The sequence below is a fragment of the Mesocricetus auratus genome, unplaced genomic scaffold (assembly GCF_017639785.1).
Source record: "Mesocricetus auratus isolate SY011 unplaced genomic scaffold, BCM_Maur_2.0 Super-Scaffold_100676, whole genome shotgun sequence".
In the NCBI taxonomy this organism is placed as follows: domain Eukaryota; kingdom Metazoa; phylum Chordata; class Mammalia; order Rodentia; family Cricetidae; genus Mesocricetus; species Mesocricetus auratus.
In genome coordinates this window covers 117967858-117991508 of record NW_024429266.1, presented here as the reverse complement: position 1 = coordinate 117991508, position 23651 = coordinate 117967858, and the positions used below count along the sequence as shown (strand labels likewise).

General features: G+C 43.8%; 1 protein-coding gene across 1 annotated transcript in view; it reads left to right on the top strand.

Moving 5' to 3' along the window:
• The window catches only part of Scrn1 (secernin 1), a 60359-nt gene that overhangs the window by 1352 nt on the left and 35356 nt on the right, over positions 1–23651 (top strand). The window contains exon 2 of the mRNA XM_040737620.1: positions 17334–17493. Coding sequence (XP_040593554.1) covers positions 17335–17493 — 159 coding nt within the window. The 5' untranslated portion in view covers position 17334. The remainder of the gene's footprint in view (positions 1–17333; positions 17494–23651) is intronic.

Here is a 23651-nt window from a genome sequence, read left to right as displayed (position 1 = left end):
GCAAGTGGGAAGTTTGGGGAGCTGTAGCGGTTTTCCCTAACTTGTCAAAAGCAGTGGGTCCAAAACCTAACGGAAACTCCAACTTGATCTGATTTTCTTTAGGCTCATTTAAAGTCAACTGTGCCGCTTACAACTGTGCATAGCTTACGTACTTTGTTCCTACAAGTGGCTCTTATAAAGGACGGTGTACAGTGTAAATATCATCGGAGAACAGTGCACTAAACAAATACAGTGTGTTTCACTGGGAGGGCTGACTTAGCCTGACTGTACCCAGGCACTAGGATTGCAAATTCTTGAAAGATGACTCATTTCAGGATTTTTTTCCCATGAAGCAGCCCTTCTTTCCCTTTTCACTGCAGGGCTGCCAGCCATCTTGTCTTTTAGGAAAAAGGAAGTGCGTGAGGATGCAGGTGCCTTGGGGATAATGAACAGAGAGGAAGATGATCCCTGAGGGTTAGCGGTGGCAGAGCTGGAGGGAACTAAGCACGCTTGCCATGGGCAGCAGGGCAGTCTAAAATGCAGGATGAATGGACAACTGGGCTCGTGCCTATGGCTGCAGCTGACTGGGAGGACTCAAAGCCGGGTCCTGCAGCTTTCGTGTTCAGAGTTCCACATGCCTCATTTCAAAGTCTGAAGGGGGGAGCAGATTTGTCCTGAACGTCTGAGCAAAGGGAAGCAAACCGGAACAAATTTAAAACTCAGGTGTTTAAGGGATTATGCCTCCCCTTTCCCTACAGTCCCTATATAGGCTAACCAGGCCCATTTAACTTCATGGAGGCGTCTACCCTATGCTCAGCCCACTTTTTATAGCAAAGACGCTGCATCTCTACGTAAGAACCGTAACTTTAGTGGTAACCGAATCTTTGAGGTAGGAAATACATCGTTTGAAAAACTGGTAGGTAACTTGTCTTGTGTTGGTGGACAACTATTAAACAAATTTATTTTGCAAAGAAACAGAAGTGGGCTAGGTGTCTACTTTTATTTAAAATCAATGACAAGCCTGTTTTGAAGTAACCTTAGAGCTGTTCTGAGGTCGGCTGAGCCCAGATCCATGAGAGCAGGGCTGGGGCCTCTACATGGGTTAGTGTCCTGTAGGGCGGAGAGGAGATGGAAGTCCTGCCATTCCGCTTTCATGGTCAGTTAGCACAGAGAAGAGGGTAGCAGGAGACCGGGAATGGTGCAAGGACTTGAAACAGTGGGTAGACAGGAGCCAGGTATGGAGGGAGGCGCCATAGTGAAGACAGACGTAGATGTGACATGTGCCACCTAAAACTGTTGCTTGCATTAGAACAGGAATGTGAAGATATGTTAAAGAAACTGAATAAAAAAAAGTTTTAAAAATGTGCAGCCTTAAGCCAGGCGAGGCTTTAATTGGAGCATTCAGGAAGCAGGTGGATTTCTGTAAGTTTGAGGCCAGCCTGGTCTACATCTTGAGTTTTGGGTCAGCCAGAGCTACATGCTGAGATTAGGTCTCAAAGCAAACGTACAGTAAACTTAGAAAAGCAAAAGCACAACTTGGGAATGTAGTCCTGTAGCAGAGCCCTTTCGTGGACAGACATGCATGGGGTTTGCATTTGTTGGAGAACGATAAGCATTGACGTGATTTAAAAAAAAACCTCACTGAACTTCCATGATGTCTAATATGATGGATATTGGCTTGTGCCTTTTAAGCATTTAAAACATAACCGGTGCAGAAGGAGATGCCTTGTGAGTGTAAAATTTGCACCAGATCTAAAAAAAATTGATGTGAAAAGAATTTAAATTTATTATTGATAGGATATTGATGTAATGTTATATATATATATGTAAAATATGTTATCAAAATTTCTCTAGCTTCTCTTTACCTTTTAAAATGTGGTTACTGGGTGATGTTAAACTTGTGCACATGGCTCCGATCTGGCTTGTATTATATTGTTGGGCAGTGTTGGTTTGGGTCATTATCAGGAAGTGGAGATTGGCAAGAGGCTCCTGATACTGCTTCTGAACTGGGAGTGAAGAGACACGAGGAGATCAGGTGGGTGGAGACTAAACAGAGTGAGTGATTGGTGACACTGGATGAGAGGGAAATATGTGGTGGGCATTAACAGCTCAATTAGGAGATTCCTGTCTCTCTTTGTTTTTGTTTGTTTGTTTGTTTTTGTTTTGTCTTTCCTGGTGCTGGGAATCAAACCTAGAGCCTTATGCCCATTGGCCAGAGCTCTGTTCCAGTTTCATTTCTGTTGTGATAAAAATACCCCGATGAAAAGCAACTTAAGGGAGAAATGGCATTGGAAGGTCAAACCAGCACAACCTTGAAACAACTGGTCATATCTCATCCGTGCTCCAAAGCAGAGAGAAACGAGTGTGTGCTCACTTGCTTGACTGCTTGTGCTCAACCTGATTTTGTCACTCTTATGAAATTCTGGGGCCCTCGTTTAGAGAGTGGTGCCACCTACACTGGACTGGGTCTCCTGGCATCGATTAACCTAATTAAGGCACTCCCCCACAGATCTGCCCATAGCCAACTCAGGTCCTCACTGAGACACTTTTCTCAGGTGATTTATGGCAAGTTGACAAGTTCAGCTACCCACCACAAACTATCACTGAGCCATGTCCCAGCCCCATGAGGTCTTTTGAAACAGAATAAGCAGATTGTGCAGTGACCCTTAACTTGGAGCCCCTGGGATAGACTGTTAATGCTCTTGTGTGATATTCAATCCGACCTGCCAATCCCCATATGGTTGGGTTTACATGTCCACATTAAGGGAATGCAGCCCAGTGCTGAAAGTTGCCTGCACTGTGAGTTGGGGTTCCTGGGTCCTAGTGCTGACTTCCAATCAGGTGTATGTCCTTGAACAAGTCTCTCGTTTCTTGTTCTGTTCTTTGGGGGAGGGAGGGAAGAGAAATCTATCAACCGCACATGGACAGCTCTTACTGATTGCATGGATGCCGACTGTTTCATTCTTTTTCTTGCTGCATTCAAGGATGTCTGGGTAGAAGTTGGCAGTCTGTCACTAAGCATTTTAATTGAGACGGTTGTTTCTTGCAATCTGCCATCTTGCCATTTCTCTGTACCTGGTGTCTTCTTGATTCCTTTCTGTTCTTTGTGTCCCTCGTTGTACAGCCAGAAGGTAATGGCACAGTAAACTAGCTCACAGACACGAAGGTGCAAGCATAGCACTGAACACCGGGCCCACTTTAGTCCAGTAGACTGGATAGCAGTGGGAGTCAATGAAACTGTAGTCAAATGAACAAAGTCATTTACACTGTAATGCGGATTGGTGGGCATGTCCAAAGTGTGGCTTTTAGTTTTAAATTTACAATTAAGTAAATTAGATTTTACCAAATCATTCCATTACTTTCCCCACTTCCTAGTCAAGACTGAATATTATCAAATATTAAAATCTTTGTAACCTTTTATAGTAAGATGATATTCTATTTTAGTTTATAGTTCTGGGTACAACTGAATGTTTTTTAGAACACATCTTGACTCTTTGTATTTGTTGATCTGGTATCTAAACTTTGCATATTTTCTTTTTTTAGAACTGGGTTTTTCTTATTGAATGATAAGAATTCTTTACAAATTAGGAAAATTAACTTTCTTGATGGCTGTTACAAATGTGTTTCCCTGTATTATATTTTAAAAGTTTGTAATATGAATTTTAAATTATGTTATAAATAAGTCTATAATATTTTCCTGTTTCCTATTGACTTACATGTTTTTGCTTGCTTCCTGTGATGGTGGTTTTAATAGTCAGCTTGACAAATCCTATACTCACCTGGAAAGAGAGCCTCAATGAAGAATTGTCTGGATTAGGTTTGCCTGTAGGCAATTATCTGGAAGATTGTCTTGATATCTTATTTAATTGATATGGGAAGACCCAGCCTATTGTGGGTGGCACCATTCCCTGGGCTTGGGTTAAAAGTGGAAAAATTAAGCTGAGTACTAGTCATATATGTAGTCTACCTGTAACTACTTGCTTCAAGTTCCTTCCTTCCCTTCCCAGCCATGTATTACCACAAGGCTGTGGCTTACCAGTAATGCTCAGACATGTTACTCCTTTGGCAGTTACATGGTGTCTCTCTGGAGGCTCCCTTTCTGTCTTCCTCTTCCCAGCATTCCTAGTCTGGTAGCCATCCCCATACTTCCTGCCTGGCTACTGGCCAATTCACCAACCAATAAGAGAAACATATTCAGAGCATGCATAAAGACATCCCCCATCACTGTTTATATGTTGATTGCTGCTATGTTGAATCCACAGATTCATTTAGGAGGATCAACAGCTCTGAGTAACACTGGATGTTTACAGCAAAGAACTGGAACATTCCCTGCCCTTTAGATCTCCTCTGTCCACATAAAATCTCACAATTTTGTTAATCTCTGAGGTGAATCAGCCGCAGCCTAGCACTTCATGCCTCTCAGAGTGCTGGGTATATCCTTCTTCCATCCCGAACATCTCTTCCTCTCCAGCTCCCATACCTAGCCTCCAACTGAGCCTTATGTGGGGCTTTCCTCTCAGCGGCTCTTAGACACGGTTATGAAGTTCCTGTTGGTGGTATCACCAAGGCCACATGCTCCAATTCCCTTTATAGCAGGTGAGATTCCTGAGGTTCAAGAAGGCAAGAAGCCATAGGTGTGGGTTAATCATATCTGCCTGTCTCCACTCCCCAGCGTCACTCAGGTTGTTGGAATTTTTAGTCTTCCAGTCAGGATGACCAGATGACGGCTGAGCCCCACCTGAGAGGTAATTCCTCTGTTCTGACTGTGTGCTTAACCCGAGCCTTCCTGTTCCTCTGCTCCTTTGTGTGAGTGAGATGTTGGAAAAGTTCCCCCAGGGATTTGATCCTAATTGAAATAAGGTTACTACTTTCCTCCCTGGTCACACAAGTACCCTTCTTCCGAAGACAAAGACCTTGAGAACACCTCGGCTTCATTTCCTCTGAGCTGAGCGTATGCCTGTGAGTTGCATGTACTCAAAATACATGTTGGTAATTCATCTGACTGAAAAATTCCTAATTAAAATGTAGCAATCAAGAGCTGAGTATGTTCTTGAGGCCCTTGTGTGTTTTTTATTATATTCAGTAGTGACCCAGTGACCTGAAATATTTAATGGATAAAGTGTCCTTCTTATTCACTGAACTAATCAGATTTTTTTAAAAATTGAAGTGCCAATAAAGGAATATGATCTCACTATTGAAAAAAAGATTAAGGCTGCATAACTAGGTAAAGTGAAATTTAAACTTTTTGCCTCTATATTACACAGTTATGCTCAATTCGGACGTCCCTTTCTGTATGTCTATGTATATAACTGCCATCATATATGTTTGTATTTATATGCCTATTTATACGTATGTGTACACATGTATATTTGGTGCATATATAATACTAATATATACACATGTAATATATAGGTTACTTTTTGATAAAAATTGTTAATGGTAAAACCCAATAAATAACCCCAGCACTAATGGATATTTACAAGAAGTTTTAAATTTCATTTTGTTGGTTGTCAAGTGATCTCATTTCACAACAGCAAGATTTGTATTTATTTATACAGTAATACACATTTTTTAATTTCTTCTGTAGAAAGGGGATATTTAAGCCACTTGCTTTATAGCAAGAGGTGAATTCTAAGCTTCCATTTAAGAACAATGGGGAGGATTGTTTTGAAAACCCCAGTTTACAGAGTTACAGGTACGTTTCAAATCACACTAATGGAAAAGATTAGAATAGACAGTGCATTGTTTAGATGGAGAGGAAGACAGATGGTGGGATGGCAAGGTCATGATTCAAAGCAGCCTGCCAAATTAGTGGACACAGTGACAACAGTGTTGGAAATGAGATCAGAAGGGGATGAGAGGCCTTGGAGGTGGCTTTCACGGCTGCTCGAGGTGTTTCCCACAGGGTTCGCTCTAGGCGATGACCGCAGGCCTCTGTTCTCTCAAACATACTTTCCTCCTTTAGCTGCAGGACTCTGTTCTTAGGGAAGTCTTTTTCTTAATGGACTTTTATTCCAAATAATCTGCATACAACTGTGCATGGTTGACATCATGGCCCGTGCTACCTATGAAGAACTTAGGATATGCAAGAACAGAATCCAGAAAGTGGGTCTGTCTGATTTTCTGCAGCAGCCCTAATGTAGCTATAAAAATAATTATCCTGACACCATATTTCTAACCCATGTCATTAACGTCTTGCACTATTTCCCTCTTTTCTCTCCCTCCCCCGGCCTGTTTGGAAGACAGGAAATCACTTTCCAACCTGCTATGTATAAGGGAGCATCTTCCTCACAATGCACTTGATTTGACCATATTTATCTAATCTCCCCTGCCTGAGTTCCATTCCTTCCCAAATTAAATAAGAAAAGGTTGCATCAGTTTATTTCTCCTCTTGACTTCAGAATCTTTTTAAGATAGTTATTTACTTTTCTTTTGTGTATGAGTGTTTGCCTGTGTGTAAGTCTGTGCATAGAGCGCATGCGATGCCATTAGAGACCAGAAAAGGGCGTCAGATCCCCTGGAGCTGGAGTTATAGACAGTTGCCAGCCTGTGTGGGTGCTGGACCCTGCACCTCAGTCCTCTGGAAGAGCAGCCAGTGCTCTTTATTGCTCACCGGTTGCCATCACAGTCTCTGCCCTGTCACAGGGCCATAGTTATTAGCTGCAGTAAATTGAATGACAAATTATTTTGGTTGCAACTGTTCCAATGCAAACTTTTGTAGTTACAGGTTTTTCATTGTCATGTGGAAACATTGGAAATTCTTGGAGAAAAAACACATAGAGTGTTGTCTACAGCCTTGTGAGCTGTGTACCATTGCACACCACTCTTACATTTTCTTATGATTTTTTTCAGCATCTTCTTAGATAACAATGATTTAAATGATATCATATTCATATTTGTGTGAACTCTTTCCATTTCAGTAGCTTTCCCCATATATGTATAAATATATGTATACAATTTAATATCATAAAAGTGTTACTCAATTTTGGCACAAGTGGCTGTATTTGAGGAAGAATAAGGCACTTTCAGGAGTTAGAGCTAGATCAAGTAGTTCCAGATTTTCTGGGGCCTTGAGTTTTTTTTTAATAGATGCTCTTTGCATTATCATATATAAATATGTAAATTCCTTTTCATCATGTAGTCTGGTTCCAGTTCCAAAGTGCCAAAATGGTGTGAAATCCCAGCTTCCTCCTGCCATATCTTACCAGAAGAGGGAAAGACCCCCCCACCTCTTCCTGTTAGCCAGGAAGGATCAACTTCTTCTGCCTGCATTTCTCAGGCAGAGAATATTGCTACTAATGATGCTGCTGGATGCAGATAAAAATTAAACATTTCTAAAGAATAGCAGTGATGACCCTTGAGACTGCTGCTCCAAGGTGAGAAAGTTGTTGTAGTCTCTTTTATTGTGCTGAAAATTTCCAAAGCAGAGAAAAACAAAGAAAAGAAATGGCCAAAAACAGAGAAAAGAAAAAATAATACTATATTTTGAGACAAAGAGGGTTAAGTAGGCCCTACCTAGAGCTGTTACACACCAGTTTGAACTGGCTGCATCAGCTTCATCTGGTTTGTTAAGATGGTTCTTCCTGGGGTCTCAGTGTGGACCTACTGGGTCAGAACCTCTCAGGACAGGTGTCTAGGAATCCTCCATCCATTCAGACCCTTCTGACTTTCTGCATCATGCTCTCTCTGTGCACAGTGGGAAAGGAGTTGATGTGTGTCATTGCCTTCATGGACTCACCATCTGGTGAGCAGAGGCAGATATTTTAAAGCTTGAGTAAGCCAAAGAGGCAATGCAGCTCAGTGGTAGGGCACTAGCTTAGAATGTGTGCTCTGACTTCCATCCCAAGTAACACACACACACACACACACACACACACATGCATCGGGGTGTAGGAGAGGTAGAAGGACCTTGATATCTACTCTTCCCATAATGCATGATCATTCCAAACCAAATGAAAGTCCCTTCCCTTTCCTTCCTGTCACAAGATTCCTTCTTCAAGAAGGTATCTGAGACACCACGAAAGTTGTAAGTAGACACTGCAGACAAGTATTCCTTCCAGTGCTCACCTCTAACCTTGTCAGAATCCTAAACATGTGCTTTGCTTTTGTGTTTTTATATTTTGGACTTTGGAGACCGGGTCTTCTCATTATGTAACTGCCAACCTGCGGTCTTCCTGTCTTAGCCTCCTGAGTGCTGGGATTATAGCCACGCACCACCAACCAGTCTTACTTTTGAAAGGTTGCTTTTTATGGGATAATTCAAGCATCCACAAATGGAAAGGGAGCAGGAGAACAGACCTCGTGTTCCTGCCCATTACCTAGCTCAGCTTTTATTTTAGCCCTTCTAGTTTCCTCTGAGCACTACCTCTGCATTCTGAATTATTTCCACTATAGCATTTTGCATAGTATGTGTTTCTTTTTTTTTAACCTATTAAAGAATTTTCTATTTTTTAAAAATAATTATCATTTTTTCTTATTTAGGTTAGAAACAATCTTGTTTCACATGTCCATCTCAGCTCCCTCTCCCTCCCTTCCTCCCCCGCCCTCCCACCCAGTCCCCCAGTCCCCCACCCAATCTCCACTCCAATCCCCAGGGAGGGTGAGGTCAACTGTCATTTCATCCAGGGCAGGACCTAGGCCCTCCCCGGCTGACAGAGCCTCCATCATTGTGGCATGGGCATAGTATGCGTTTCTATAAAACACGTGATTTCATCCTAAAGCCTTCATCCAGTAGCTGATGGAAGCAGAAGCAGACAGCCACAGCTAAACACTGAGCTGAACTCTGGAATCCAGTTAATGAGAGGGAGGAGTGATGAGCAAAGGGGTCAAAACTGGGCAGGTGAAGCCCACAGAAACAGCTGACCTGAACAAGGGGTTGCTCGTGGCCCCCAGACTGATAACTGAGAAACCAGCACAGGACTGTGCTGGTTGTGGATCAGTATTTATCCCTAGTGTACAAATGGACTTTGGGAGCCCATTCCACACAGAGGGATACTCTCTCAACCTAGACACATGGGAGAGGGCCTAGACCCTGCTTCAAATGATATGACAGACTTTGAAGATCCCCCATGGAAGGCCTCACCCTCCCTGGGGAGCAGAAAGGGGATGGGATAGGGGGTTAATGGGAGGCAGGGAATGGGGGGGGGGGGAGAGGGAACTGGGATTGACATGTAAAACAAGCTTGTTTCTAATTTAAATAAAAAAATTTAAAAAACGGAAAAAATACACATGCTTTTTAGATGAAGTTTTTTTCCTCTCTCTTTTTTTCTTGGAGTCTTATATTGTCCAGCATGATCTCAAATTCCTGACCTCAAATAATTCACTCAGATCAGCTTTCTTAGTGACTGCAACTACTGGTGTTGGCCAGTATATCTATATAAGACATGGGCTTTTCAAGATCATTTGTTTCTAAATGGAGATCATCACAGTATCGTGATGCTATATCAGACATTAGCAATCATTCCTTGATATCATCAAATATCTACTCATTGTTCATGTTAGCCCAATTGCCTTGGAAGATTTTTGTATGATTTATTTAAATTAGGATCCAAATAAGTGGTGCTCATTTGAATTGCTGGGTGTGTATCTTAAGGAATTTTGTCCCTCCATCTGTGGGGCTTTTGTTTGGTTGGGTATTTTTTTTTGGTTTTTTTTTTTTTGCATCTTTAAAACATTTTTTTCTTTGTTGCTGTTGAAGAAGCCAATTGTGTTTCACATAGTTTTCCAGAATGCTGGTTTTGCTCATGGCATCCCATGACATACTTTTACTTCTTGTCACTAGACCATCACTGAGTTAAGTTGCACTTTGGAACAGGAGTATATCTGATGATCCAACCACTGGTGAGAAGGGTGCCGTAGGATTTGTACATCACCAGTGAATAACGGGAGACAAGAAGTAAGCATTGATTGAGTGCCCACTGTATGCAGCCACAGTGCTAGGTACGTTCCGTGATCTTTCTTATAAACCTGTGTTCTATGCTATGTATAGGGATTACTCTATTTCCAAATGACATTGCTTTAGAATTCATCAATAAAGCCGGCATAGGAAACATGATCTATGTGTCTTTACAGCATGTTTGTCTCATGCCCTGGTGCATATGTGACCTCAGGGCTAGGCGGATCTTAGAAAAGAATACAGTTGCACAAACCAGGTCCAGCTGACCTTTGACTGGCCCTGGATGGGGGATGGAGGGATAGAGGAAGAGTCTAGAAAACCCCAACCTGTCTCTCCCACTCAGTTCCAGTCTTGGAGTCATGCCGGATGTGACTAGGTTTTGCCAGACCTTTGAGTTGTTGGAAGAGGCCAAACATCTGAATGTCTGTCTTAAAATGTTCTTGGTGAATTTAAGATTCTGAAGGGCAATGCTTCAGCTCAAACCAGACCGTCTGCCGGCTCACAGTGCCCGCATGGGAAACATGTGGGTCAAAGACCCATCAGTTAGCTGTCAGAGGTAGATGTTCTCACAGGTCCTGTGTAAGTTCTGGCAAGTACCCTCTAGCTTTCACCATAAGTCAGGACCCATCATTATCTCCTAGAGAAGGAACTAGCTGCGACTTGACGTGATGTGGGCTTATAACCTGCTGTTGCACAGTGTAGTTAATGTTCCTCCCAGTACCCCATGTTAAATGAAGACTTGGTTCCCAGCCTGAGAGATGGTGGAATTTTACAGGTGGGCCTATTGGGAAGTCATGGGTCACTGGGCGGGACGGGGGGGGGCGGGGGGGGGGCTTCATGCAGCAGCAGGCTCAGCCTCCTCTCTTTTTTCATTTCCAACCAGGAAGTGAACAACATTGCCTGCCATAAACCTAAGCATGGCTCAGAAGCAGGGGGATCTGTAGAACATGAGATAGAGCCTCCCAAACTGGGGAACCATGAGCTAGAATAGCTCCTCTGTTGTAAGGGTTAGAGCTGTTTCGTTTTGCTTTGTTTTCGGAGGGCGGGCTGCACACTTGGTTAACACCTTCTGAGGTTTTTTTGGTTTTTTTTTTTTTGATAGCCTTTCAATCAAAGCCATGGCTACTAGTGAAGCTCGAATGCTTTAGCCTCCTAAACGCCAAAGGAACATGAAAAACCTATCTTCTCTTAGGCAGAGCTGGCTGAGTCTGAGGTAACTCAGCCCAATTTTTAGGTAACTCCTTTCCCAAACGCTTCATTATTCCTTCTTATTTCAAAAGAAAAGCTATCACAGGAGACTCGGTTTATAAATGAGCATCATTTGCCTCATTTTCAATTCAGCAGGAGTGTCAATAATTGCAAAGATGAATTCTTCCATCAATAAAATCATTTGTTTGCTTCTCTGAAAAGTACTTTTTCACAGACTGAATTCCCAGTTCTTCGGAGGGTGGGGAGTAGGGAAATCTGCTGGCCATTGGCTTTCATTCCTGTATAAGGGAAGGCAGTTTGCACAGTTATTCGCACGACAGCTAACAAACCATTGCTCATATAGACAGTCATTTTCTCCTCTCCAGTAACTCAAGGCTTTCTTACTATTGGCTGAGGTGACTGATGAGGGTTACTCTAGCTTGGTGGAGATAAAAGGCCAGGGCATTTTGACAGCCGTACAAAGAGCCCCCTGGCCAGGCTTAGGGCATTCATGTTTTCCATAATTCCTCCCTGAATTTGAGGACAAAGCCCCTTTCTCCCATGCAGCTTCCTCCCTCCTTGTCTAGACATTCTGCAACCATTTGGTTTCCTAGTTACAGGAGTACAAGCCCAGTCCCACAGCCTGCAGGCCAGCCTTCTGCCACCAGACACAGGGTGAGTGCTAGTAGAGGCAGCACTACTGAATGGGTCTCATCCCCAAGAGGAAGTCATGAATCCTGACGAGGTCCCCTGGGGAGGAGGGGATAAGGGCTGTGCCTAAGGATTTTCTGCTTAGCAATGGCAACAGATCCGAAGTTGTCCTGGGAATGGAAGAGTACCACATGCAGATATTTAACTTTAAAACTTTAATTGTAAAATATTCACACTAGGATCATTGACATCATTTCTAATTGCATAGATTGGCATCACTAAGTATATTCAATCTTTTGGGTAATCACTTTGCATCTTGCAGATGCAAATTTTTTCTTTTTTTGTTTTTGTTTTTCTAGACAGGGTTTCTCTGTGTAACAGCCCTGGCTGTCCTGGAACTCCCTCTGTAGACCAGGCTGACCTCTAACTCAGAGATCTGCCTGCCTCTGCCTCCCAAATGATGGGATTAAAGGCATGTGCCTCCTCCACCCAACATCAAATTAATTAAAAAATTATATAGTTCCTTAGTTTCACTGAACATATTCAAGCACTCATTAGCCACAACTGGCTAGCTACTACTAATGTCCAAGAAAGAGACTTCCAGCTGCTCAGAAAGAGCTAATTGGACGGAAAGCTGCTAACTTACACTGATAACTGACTGGGATATGGGGGTGGGAAATAACATACCGGATATTTTTTCACACTGTGACAGCTAAGAAATAATCAGACTCCCTTTCTCTACCTGCCACAAGGCATTTATGTATTTCTGATTAGGATAGTTATCCCAGCTTCCTATCTATTTCCATGTCCCCTCTCCTCCAGTGCATGGCCATTAAATAACTAATTAAAGAATTTACTTAGAAGACCTAGAGAGCACAAATGCACTTTAAAACGTTCCTGATGTGAACTTGGGAGATGCCTGTTAGCATCACCATTGATGGGAGTTAAATTGGAGTGTTTCATTAATTAGCACTGAATTGGAAGCCTGGCAAGAATCCTAATCAGCATTTGCCACAAAGCAGCCATAATCAGTAGGCCTACCGCTCAGTCAGCTGCTTTTAAGGCTTTTTTCCTTGAGACCCACTGTGTCGATTCAGTGTCTACACATAGGTATCTGTATAGATGTATACAGCCCAACCTTGAACTGCCTATGACCTTACTGACCCTCCGTGTGTGAGATGCACCTATTCCATTCTATAACCCACAAAGGACAACAGCATAGGATTAGGGAAGTGTTGGCTCGGTGGCACAGAGATGCCACTCTTACCACCAGTGAGTCTCCTCCTGTCCCGCTGCATAAACACACACACAGCTTATTTTTTATAGATTGCAATGACAGCATTTCTTCCTTATCCCACACCCATCATACCTCCCATATTGTCTTTCCTGCTCTCCTTCAAATACATGGCCTGTTTTCACTGATTGTTATTTCATGCATGCATTATTTGTATATGCATATATATTCCTAAATATAACCTGTTACGTCCCTATAATGTTACTTGTCTGTATGTTTAGGGATGACCATTTGACACTGGACAACCATTTGATGTGCTCTTCCCTGGAGGGCCACCTCTCTTGCTCCCAGCTTTGCTCAGTTGCCGTGGTTCTTTGTGTAAGAGTGAGGCCTCATGGGCTTTTCCCTGCACACTAAGCACTCTTTGGGGAGCTAGGAAGTCATGCCTGCTTAAAGGAAATGGGAGGAAGTTTGAAGGGAAAATAATGAAGGCATCAAAAATCACTTAGAAACAAAGGAGAGGAAGTAAACAAAATACTGCAGGTTAAAATGAGGCCATCTTCCTGGTGGATTCTGCCTTAGCGCCATGATACTCACATGTCAATAAAAAGAATACCCATTCAGAATGTCTAGTGCCTTCTCCAGAGCTACTCACACCAAGTCAGTGACTGCTTCCTGATGTTTTTTTCCCCAGTCTTCAGAAGGATCCCGTTCTTTTTTTTCCTGATTTTAGGAGGTTTTTGTTGGTGTTTGTTTTGTTTTGGGACAGGGTCTCACTATGTAGTCTGGGCTGGAATTTGTTATGTAGACTATGCTGTCCTTCAACTCACAGAGTTTTCCTTCAGAATGCTAGGAATAAAGGTCTGCTACCATGCTCTACAACTGGCGCTAATTCAGTTTTAGTGCCTGACGGAACAGTCACTGGGTAAATGGGAGTGTTCCCAAAGTGCTTAGGGATTAGCAGAAACATTGATGTGGAAATCTTCATTTCTGGGTTTCTTTTGGAAATAGTATGGCCGATTCACTTAATTGAGTTCTGAGATGTCACATATGGCAGCTGACGTGTAAATTGTTAAGCATGTTTTATAAAGTTGACAGTTCTGTTCTGTAGCCAAACTGAATGTACTCCAGTAACTACAAAAGCTAGTGGTCACCATGCTGGAGTGAGGAGACATGACATTTTCATCAACAGCTGTCCAGGAGTCTTGCTGAGTCATCTCTGAGGCTAGTAGATGGGACTCAGGCAAATTACATTGACAGTTTGCTCAGCTGATGGTTGTGAGGTAGTTTGCGGGGTCTTTTAACAACAAACATACACACACACACACTTGAGTGCTAGAGAGAGAGAGAGGGGGGGGGAGACTGGCTGATTGATTGATTGATCCCACTGTCTTCTAGCATTCCTGGTTAACCATAAAACCCAATGGAAAAGCCAGCCTCCCTGATTCCCACCTTGCTCTGCTTCTGTTGTTGGTGTCCTCTTCATGACCCCGCTGACTTGCTGAGCAAGCAGAAGAATAGGTGATTGCTACAGACCTCTTGGGTTGTGTGTATTCTGCAAATATCTCTTTTGAATGAAAGACCTGTGTTTGGTGTGGCCTGGACATAGAACCAGGAAGGTGGTTTAAACATGGCTGACTCTGAGACTTGATAGCTGCTGTCGGGGTGAATGAAGCTAGTCAGTTTTGACAGGCTTTCTCAGGGGGAAATTTGGGATGTTGACCTATTTTAATAGTCAACCCCCATGGTATCTTCTACGCACACAGCCTTTAACATTTGTTAAGTGTGTCTTCTGGGTCATTTAACTTGATGTTTGTAAGAAGAAGCATGTGAGGCGAGACAAAGAACCTTTGCAGAAGAGGAACCAAGGCTCAGAGAGGTAGAGTGGTTTGGCCATGGTTACACAACTGGTAGCTGGCAGAGCTGAGCTGTGAGTCTCAGTCTAGAGCAGTGGTTTCCAACCTTCCTAATAGGATTCTTTAATACAGTTCCTCGGGTTGTGGTGCCCCCAACCATAAACTTATTTTTGCTGCTGCATCATAACTGTAATTTTGCTACTGTTATGAATAGTAATGTAAATATCTGTTGACCCTCAATGGGTTGAGACCCACAGGTTCAGAACTGCTGTTTAGAGCTTTTGAGAGGCTGTGGCTTTACTTCTGTTGAATTCTGGACACATGGAATAGGGTGAGATTAGCTGATGGTAGAGGCTGAAATTGGGCTCAGCGAATGTCTTTAGTGGTGGACTTGGAGAAGGGGCCACTGTATTGGGTGGCATGGGTCCTGCCCTTAGGGGCTTCTTTTTTAAGCAGATGAATAAATATATTTACAAGCAACAAGTGTACGTTACTCTAGGAAAGACTGAATGTGTTAGTGCTCATGAATGCTGAATAACTGGCCAAGCTCTTTCTAGAACTCTCCGGAAGCAACTTTGAGTCACATCCTAATATGTGAAAAGCCTAAGGGAAAGGGCCCTCAGGCCAGGTGCAGAGGTTTGATGGCAAAGCAGACACTTGTAGACAGAAACTTCTCAGTTTGCAGAATGCTGGCAAACAAGAAAGGAACATTTGTCTATTGAAAACCCACTCGGCACAAGGCATGGTGCGGGTCTGGGTTTGCAGCGGTGTGTTAAGAGACTTTCATGTTGTGTGTGGTCTTTGGAGCGAGAGACTATCAAATTGTCAACAATGAGATGGTTACAGAGTAGTTCAGATTGTGGCTGTTACTTCAAAAGTAAAGGGCAGGCTTTTATGAGAGGTGTAATGTGATCGTGTGGGTTAGAATGGTGTTTGAACTTGGATGGGAGCTGTGAGAAATACTCGGCTGCACAGGGACCACAGAATGAATAGGGGTGGAGGGGGAGTGGAGGAAAATCCCTGGGATGCTGGGGAACTGGAAAGAGGCCTGTGTGCTCCTGAGGGTGGAGGGGCGAGTGACGTGAGGTGAAACCGAGGCAGGGAACACAGGCTGATCACACTTTACTCACCAGGCCTCTGTTTTAAGAGCTGGCATAGACTTTGAAAGTATTTAATGTAGAGATTACATGATTGATGGCATGCTTTTTTAAAAAGATGCTTTGGCAGCAATGTGGAGAGCGTTTTAAAGTGGGAAATGGGTTTTTCAGAAATTGCTGAAGGACTCCCATGTGATCCCAGCTAGAGATGGGGTGCGGGGTTGTGGCAGCTGGGGTGAAAGGAGATGGTGAATTCCCAGAGGGCTGTCGGAGATGGTGAAGCAGACGGTAAGGATGGCTTCTGAGTCCCTGGTTCTCCAGTGGGATGGATGGTGGAGCTGGTCCCCGAGATCTGGGAGAAGGGACCCAGTTTGAGAAAGATCGGCCTTTGACATCAGAGAGTTAGCTGGGTAGAGGGATTGGAAACTCAGTTTGAGAACTGAGCAGGGCTTAGCTGTCGAAGTTATTGGTGCAAGGAATCTGTGAATGTTTGCATCCCACCCGCACCCAGGGGAAATGAGAACAAGCCAGCCCAAGAGCCAATAGAGAGGTGGAGGAAAGCCCAAAGAACTTATCGATTATGCCATTGAGGCAGAGTAAAAATTATTTCAAAAGAATGGTCACACCTTTCACATCTCCACAACATTTTCCTCATAATGCCCAGATCGGTTTAGTGATGGCCACCATGCATCTCTGGTCCAAGGCACATCTACAAGGGAGAGTTGGCTCACTGCGTCGGCACCAATTCTATATGTGTGGGTTCAGACAACTGAGGATCAGAAATACAGCATGGGGGAATCACATCTGAACTGAACACGCACAGGCTATTTCGTCTTATTATTCCCCAAACAATATGGTATATGAATTATTTATGTAGCATTTACATTGTTTTAGGCATGTGTATAGGTTATAAGCAAATTCTGCACCCTTTTAAATGAGGGACCTGGGTGTCTCTGCAGGGTCCTGGCATCAATCTCCTGTGAATACCAAAAGACAAGTGCATATCACTTATTCATGGGACAGATTGCTCATGTGACAGATTGCTCTCTCTCTCTCTCTCTCTCTCTCTCTCTCTCTCTCTCTGTCTCTCTCTCTCTCTCTCTGTGTGTGTGTGTGTGTGTGTGTGTGTGTGTGTGTGTGTGCACATGTATGTGTGCTCATATGTGGTGCTGGGAGCAATAACCTCTTTTCCTTTCTCCTACATCACTGCTCTTTTTTTTGGCTGCAACTATGGCCTGTTGCCCCATGAATGACGAAGCATGTGCGGTTTCTGCCCCTGTGCAGTTCTACTTCAGATTCCCTAGATTAGCGCTAGCCGGGATCCTCTTCTGTGTTAGGCCGCATTAGCTGCTGATGTGTGAGCCAAGCACAGGCAGTTGGAGTGTCCCCTGTCCAGCCTGCTGCCATATCCCTCACCGCTCTTCTCGTTGCAGGATGTCTGGAGCTCCTCCAAGTTACTGTTTTGTGGCTTTGCCACCTCGAGCTAAGGATGGTTTGGTGGTGTTTGGGAAGAACTCAGCCCGACCTAGAGATGAAGTGCAAGAGGTTGTGTATTTCCCTGCTGCTGACCACGAAGCTGAGAGCAAAGTTGAGGTAAGTGATAAGGTGTAGCCCCTCTGCTCCTCCAAGTGTCTTCTTCTGGCAATGCCTCTGACCACCCGACTTCTTCCCTGGAAGCCTGCTTATCGTTCAGACAGTCATGGCAGTCTGTCTTCATTGCGGTTCTTGTTTTAGGGATAAGGAAAATACATCATTCCAAAGATGAATCTATAAAATAAGATAGATTCATCGAAGTCTAGCTTGCCTCCCCACTCTGTTTCCTTTCTCTCCATTGATAACCTCATTTTAGAAGCATTATTGTTCTTTTGCTTTGGTTTGTTTAGCCTTCTGCAGTGGTCGAAGGAGAAATGTCCCCCATTGGTTCATATATGAACAGTTGGTCACCGGTTGGTGGTGCCGTTTGGGATTTATGAAACCTTTATAAGGAGTAGCCTTGTGGAGGAAGTATGTCACTGGGGGTAGGTTGTTAGTGTTTAGAGTTTCACATTACTGCTTCCTGTGTGACGCTGAGGTGTGGTCTCTAGCTTCCTACCCTAGCCATGCATCTGCTGCCATGCATCTCCTGCCATCATGGACATCTATTCTTCTGGAACTGTTAGCCAAAATACACTCTTGAAGTTGTCATGTGTGTAGTAAGTCACACATAGTGCGTACTCATTCTCATTCCTTTCCTATTAGATGAACAGTAGCTTACTGTGCATAGCTGGCCTCTCTCCCCACTTTTAAGGCAGGGCCTTACTGCATAGCCACACTGGCCTTGAGCTCACAGTTGCCTCATCTGGGCCCTGAGTACTGGGGGTGGTTTTATGTGTACACCACTACAACGGGTCTACTTTTCTCAACTTTGCCTTTCCCCCTCCCCAACAAAATAAATATGCATCGTGGTGTATTTGTTATTTTTCTGTTGATGTGGTAAAACACCATGATCAAACCAACTTATGGAAGGAAGGGTTTATGATTCTAGAGGGGTAAGAATTCATCACCATCGCAGTGGAAAGCCTGGCAGCAGGCAGCGTGCAGCTGGAGCAGCAAGCTGCGAGCTCATGTCTCGAACCGAAAGCAGGAAGCAAAAGAGCACACTGGGAATTGCACATGACTTTTAAAACCCCAAAGTGACAAACCCACCCTCAGTCACATATTTCCTCTAGGAAGGCCATACCTTCTAAGCCTACCCATACAGTGCCACTGACTAGGGAGCTAGTATCCAAACATCTGAGCCTGTGGGCACATTCTCATTGAAAGCACCACACTTGGAGATCAGAAAATAATACAGTATACACTGCACACCCTTCAGTGCTCCTCATTGTGTACCGTTGCATTCAGTGGCTATGACAGTGGGCTAGTTTAATCGGCTCCACATTGCTGCTGGATACTGGGGGTGTTTTCTAGTTCTCTGCTGCTACCGGCAGTGCTGGGTGAGTAGTAGTCTTTTGTTTTATCTGTCACAGTGTCTTGTCTTTTGTATGCCTATCATGCTAAAGATTGCTCATCACTTCCTATTTTGAATGCTTTAAAATTTCATTTTTATTAGTGCTTATTTGGGACACTTGACTAGGAATGAGATTCTGGGTCATGAGCTAAGTAAAAATGTAATTCTGGCAAATATAATCATACTTCTTCCCATAGGTGGTTTATTATTTTGCATCCCTGGAAGCCATGCATGGCAATGTATATCTCTCTGTATTCCTAGGGTGTGTTATTGGACTTTCATGATGGGTTATCTTACGTTAACTTTAAATTCTGCTGTTTTACCAAATTCTTCTTCAGTTGTGTCTACTTTTGCCATGGATTGTTTTGGAGTTTCCAGGTGTCCTATTATGGCCTCCAAGTAAACTATTCTTCCTGTATATGATTATTTTCTTGTCTGATTGTGTTGGCTTCTATCCTGAATGCGATGGAGACAGTGGTGTTCCCACTGAGCCTGATTAAGTGGGGATGCCGGTAGACTAGATGTCAGTACTGAGACTAGTGTAGCTTTATTACAATAAAATCTCCACATAAGTTCATATTTAAAATTTTAAAAATACCTCAGAGGCATTGCTAAATTTTGTTGAAGATCTTTTTTTTAATTGGTTATGGGGAAGATTGCCTTTCTTTCTATTTCTTTGGCAAATTGACCCATGTTTGCATTCATGGGTTATGGTTCTTAGTTATGATATGTTTATTTGTGTGTTTAAATGGTAGTTGTTAAGCAACTAAGAATTTGTAGAGAGAAACTAGGCTGGTAAGAACAAGCTCTTTCTATATCTATACTCTTTAGTGTTTTATGTAGAAAAAAATAAATGACTTTTTTCATGTCCTGGTTTTAAAGGCACAGTTACCAATATGTCTACTGTTTTCTTTTCTGAACTCTGTTTCTGCTTCACTCTTTTTTGTTGTTGTTTGTTTTTGTTTTTGAGACAGGATTTATCTGTGTAGCTTTGTACACCAGGCTGGCCTCTAACTCACAAAGATCCGCCTGCCTCTGCCTCCCGAGTGCTGTGATTAAAGATATGCACCACCACTGCCTGACTCTGTTTCACTCTTTTAATGTGTATATTAGCACCAAAAGGCAACAAATCCTGATGAGGAGTTACCTGTTTTGGGGGAGGCAGAGTTGGGTGTGCCTTGGTGTAGCTGTCTGTGTACAGGACGGTGGGATACTGTGTCCTGTGGGGCTTTCAATAGGCCCACTTGCCTCTTGAGTTGACCCCTACATACTAGTCCATGTCTCAAACCCACAGGCTTTCAACAGGCCCACTTGGGATGCTTATGTAGGTGAAGAGAAGTGTGAGTTTCTCTGGTGAGCTCATCAGATTTCAGTCCTCAGTGAGTGACTATCCTTGTTATTTGGGTGTGAATCTCCTCTCCAGGAACAGGGAAGGTTACACAGATGAAGTTCGCTGGCTTGAGTCGTTGCCCTCTCCTGTCTGTGTTCATGAGTATTTAACTCCACAACCTGACTACAGACACATATGAACTGAAACGGTCCTGTGGTTTCCACAGGATGGAGTCAACCTCCAAAGGCAGCGGTGCCAATTTCCATCCCACACGTACTTCTTATTCCTCCCGGACAGAGGGATGGTTGGGGTCCGCATCATTCACTCTGACCATTAACATGAATGAGCTTTACTGAAAGCTGATGATTGCTCTGACCAGTGGTTCATGCAGAAGTGACACAGAGCAATTTCCAGGGCTAGATAATAAGAGGTAGTTTTTTTCTGTCTGTCTATTCTTGTCTTTCTGGACTCCACCCTAAGAACTCAGTCATCTGTCATGCTGGGAGGTATTAAAGTAGTCCATGTGCACAGGGCAGTTCCCACATGGACAAAAAATGAGGACTGATAGTCAACAACCAGCATTAGCGGCCAGCTTGTGGCTGACAGACCTCTTGGTGACCCAGCCCCAGACAGTGGTGTGGAGACACAGCGTCTGACTGTTTGCTATGCACATGCCTGACCCAATGAATCTATGAGCACAATGAATGATTGTTAATACCATTTAGTTTGGGGGTAATTTGTTAAGTAGCTATAGTACCCATAATATTATACAAAAGCCTAGTATAAACATGTCTGAAATAAGAGTTTTATGGGACTGGAGAGATGGCTCAGCAGTTAAGAGCACTGGCTGTTCTTTCAGAGAACCTTGGTTCAAGTCCCAGCACCCACATGCCAGTTCACAAGTGTCTGTGATCCAATCCCAGGGAAAATGACACCTCCTCCTTGCTTCTCCAGGCACTAGAGAAGCTTGTGGTACACAGGGTTACACACAGACAAAGTACACACACAATTTTTAAAAAGTAGTTTAAAAAGGTATTCCAGGAAGTTTATGTCTTTCTTGATGGACAAGCTAAGTAGCTACTGGCACTCGCCCCCCATATAAAGAATCATGTCAGGAAGCAGACAGGACCCTGTCCACTGGCCTAACCCACATTATGCTATCACTCAGTGTGCCATAGGTTGAATCATGCATTCTTGCACAGATGGAGTGTGGTTCATGGTATCCAGCAGTCTCTGGGACGCCCCTGGTCTCTTCTCCACATTCCACATCTGTATTGTGAGATGCCTCTGTACACATGTGTGTTTGGCAGGTAAAATAACACCCCAGGTAAAAACCACATTCATGGTCTCCATTCCGTCTGTCTCTGTTGTCTGTCCACACCACTGTATATACACAGTTCGAACCAGAAGCCAGAGCAAACGCTGCTTTACCTTCCCACAGCCCATGATGCACAGGGACAGCTGTCACCGCATCCTATTGTCTGGACACTGTCTGGTGTCCCATCTCCTTCCCACCATTCCTGTCTCATTCATACTGACCTCACCTTCCTTCTGTTGTTTTCTTCTTAACGGCACTGGGTTCTCTCTGTCTTGATTCTTCTTGAAGGATTGGTTACTGGGTTTCTTTACAGAGCAAAGCTGTCCCTCCCTTGTTGAAGTGTTTGGTTGGATGACAGTCAGGGCTGAACTCTTCTCAGCTGGCACTCTGACCACTTCTTTCCTTTTCACAGTTATTAGAGTTTTTAAAAGAGCAGTGCTGTGTTGACCACTTCTTTCCTTTTCACAGTTATTAGAGTTTTTAAAAGAGTAGTGCTGTGTTTACAGTGTGAGCAGAAGGTGGTGTTCTCATAAACCCCTCGTTTGTGCCCCCCATCCTCCCCATTACCAGCCCCTGATGGATGGATATTGACATGGGCTGCATCATCTCATTTGTGCTTCCCCGTCTTTATCCTTAGTTACCCACTCATCTCGTGCCTTAGGCCTCAGCTACACCGAGTGCTTGACACTGCTTAGACAAACAACTTGTGTTTCTCTGGCTTTTTGATCTTCCGGTCGCTGCTGAGAATGTACCTCCTCTCACATCTCATCTGTCTGGTAGACTTCTAGGCATCCTTCCAGGTCCTAATGCAAAATGTCCTCTTCCTTCTAGTCTGTGACTCCCCTATGGACATGGACCATGCTGTGCATGATCTCCCATTGTAAGTCAAGTGACACAGTAACACCTGAAGCCTACACAATGAGTTCCGACCTCGTGATGGGTCCTGGGCTCTTGTCCTGCTTTCTGCTTTACTGCATCTTTTGATACTCAGTTCCCTTATTTGCTGGGAGGAGATCATGATCCCTGCTCTCCCTGCAACCCAGAATTTTAGTATAAGATATAATAGCTGACACAAAAAAGCGCTTTGTCAGCTTGAAGCAAGGAAGGAATAGATCTATACCCCTACTCCTTTTCTCTCTCCCTCCCACAGCTCTCTCTGACTAGCATGGAGACTTTGTGACTCCAAGTTTATTACAATTTACACTTCTTAGAGTAAAAATTTTTAATTAGTTAGTTAATTTATTTTTGGTGGGGTTGGACAGGGAGTGTACATGTCATGGTGCGTGTAGTATGTGAGGAGGACAACTTGTGGGAATCTGCCCTGTCCTTTAACCATGTGGGCCCCAGGGGATCAGGTCTTCAGGCTTGGCTGCAAGTCCTTTCCCACATTGAGCTATCTTGCTGACCCACAATCTGAATCTTAAATGGCTCCTGTGTTGAAGGCTTTGTTCTCACCTGGTGCTGATGTTGAGAAGCAGTGGATACTTTCTGGGCCTGGTTGGAGGAAGTAGGCCTCTGGGAGCCCAGTCCCCTCTTTTTCTCTGCTTCCCGGTCACCATGAGGTGAGCATGTGTGCTAGATCAAATACTCTCTGCCCTGATGCTCTGCTACCCCACAGGCTAGGAGACAAGCAGAGTGAGCACGTATATGGAAGCACTTATATTACGCATAACTCCTATTCCAGGGGATCCGATGCCTTCTGACCTCCTCAGGCTCACATGAAGGCAAAAATACTCATGTACATAATATATCGGGAATAAATTTGAAACAACCCCCATCTCATGCTATTTCCAACACACAGAAACGGAGGTTTGCTTACAGAACATGTACAAGAATGCACACGTGGCCTCCTCGCAGCTAGTCCACCCTTCCATGCGGCTCTCCTTCCACCCCCTCCGTCCACCCACCCCTCGTCTCCCTATCAGTCTTCCCATCTACTTGTCATGTTGCTTGAGACATTGAGAATAAGAAACGAGGCTCCCCAGCACAGGCTTCTCAGTTCTAAAATTATACCGAGTGCTTTTATTCCTTTTGTGCAACTGGAGGGTTGAGGCATTCAAGTTTGATGTTCTTTAGCTTTTCCACGTGGGTCTCAGTTTATGGCAATGTCTCTT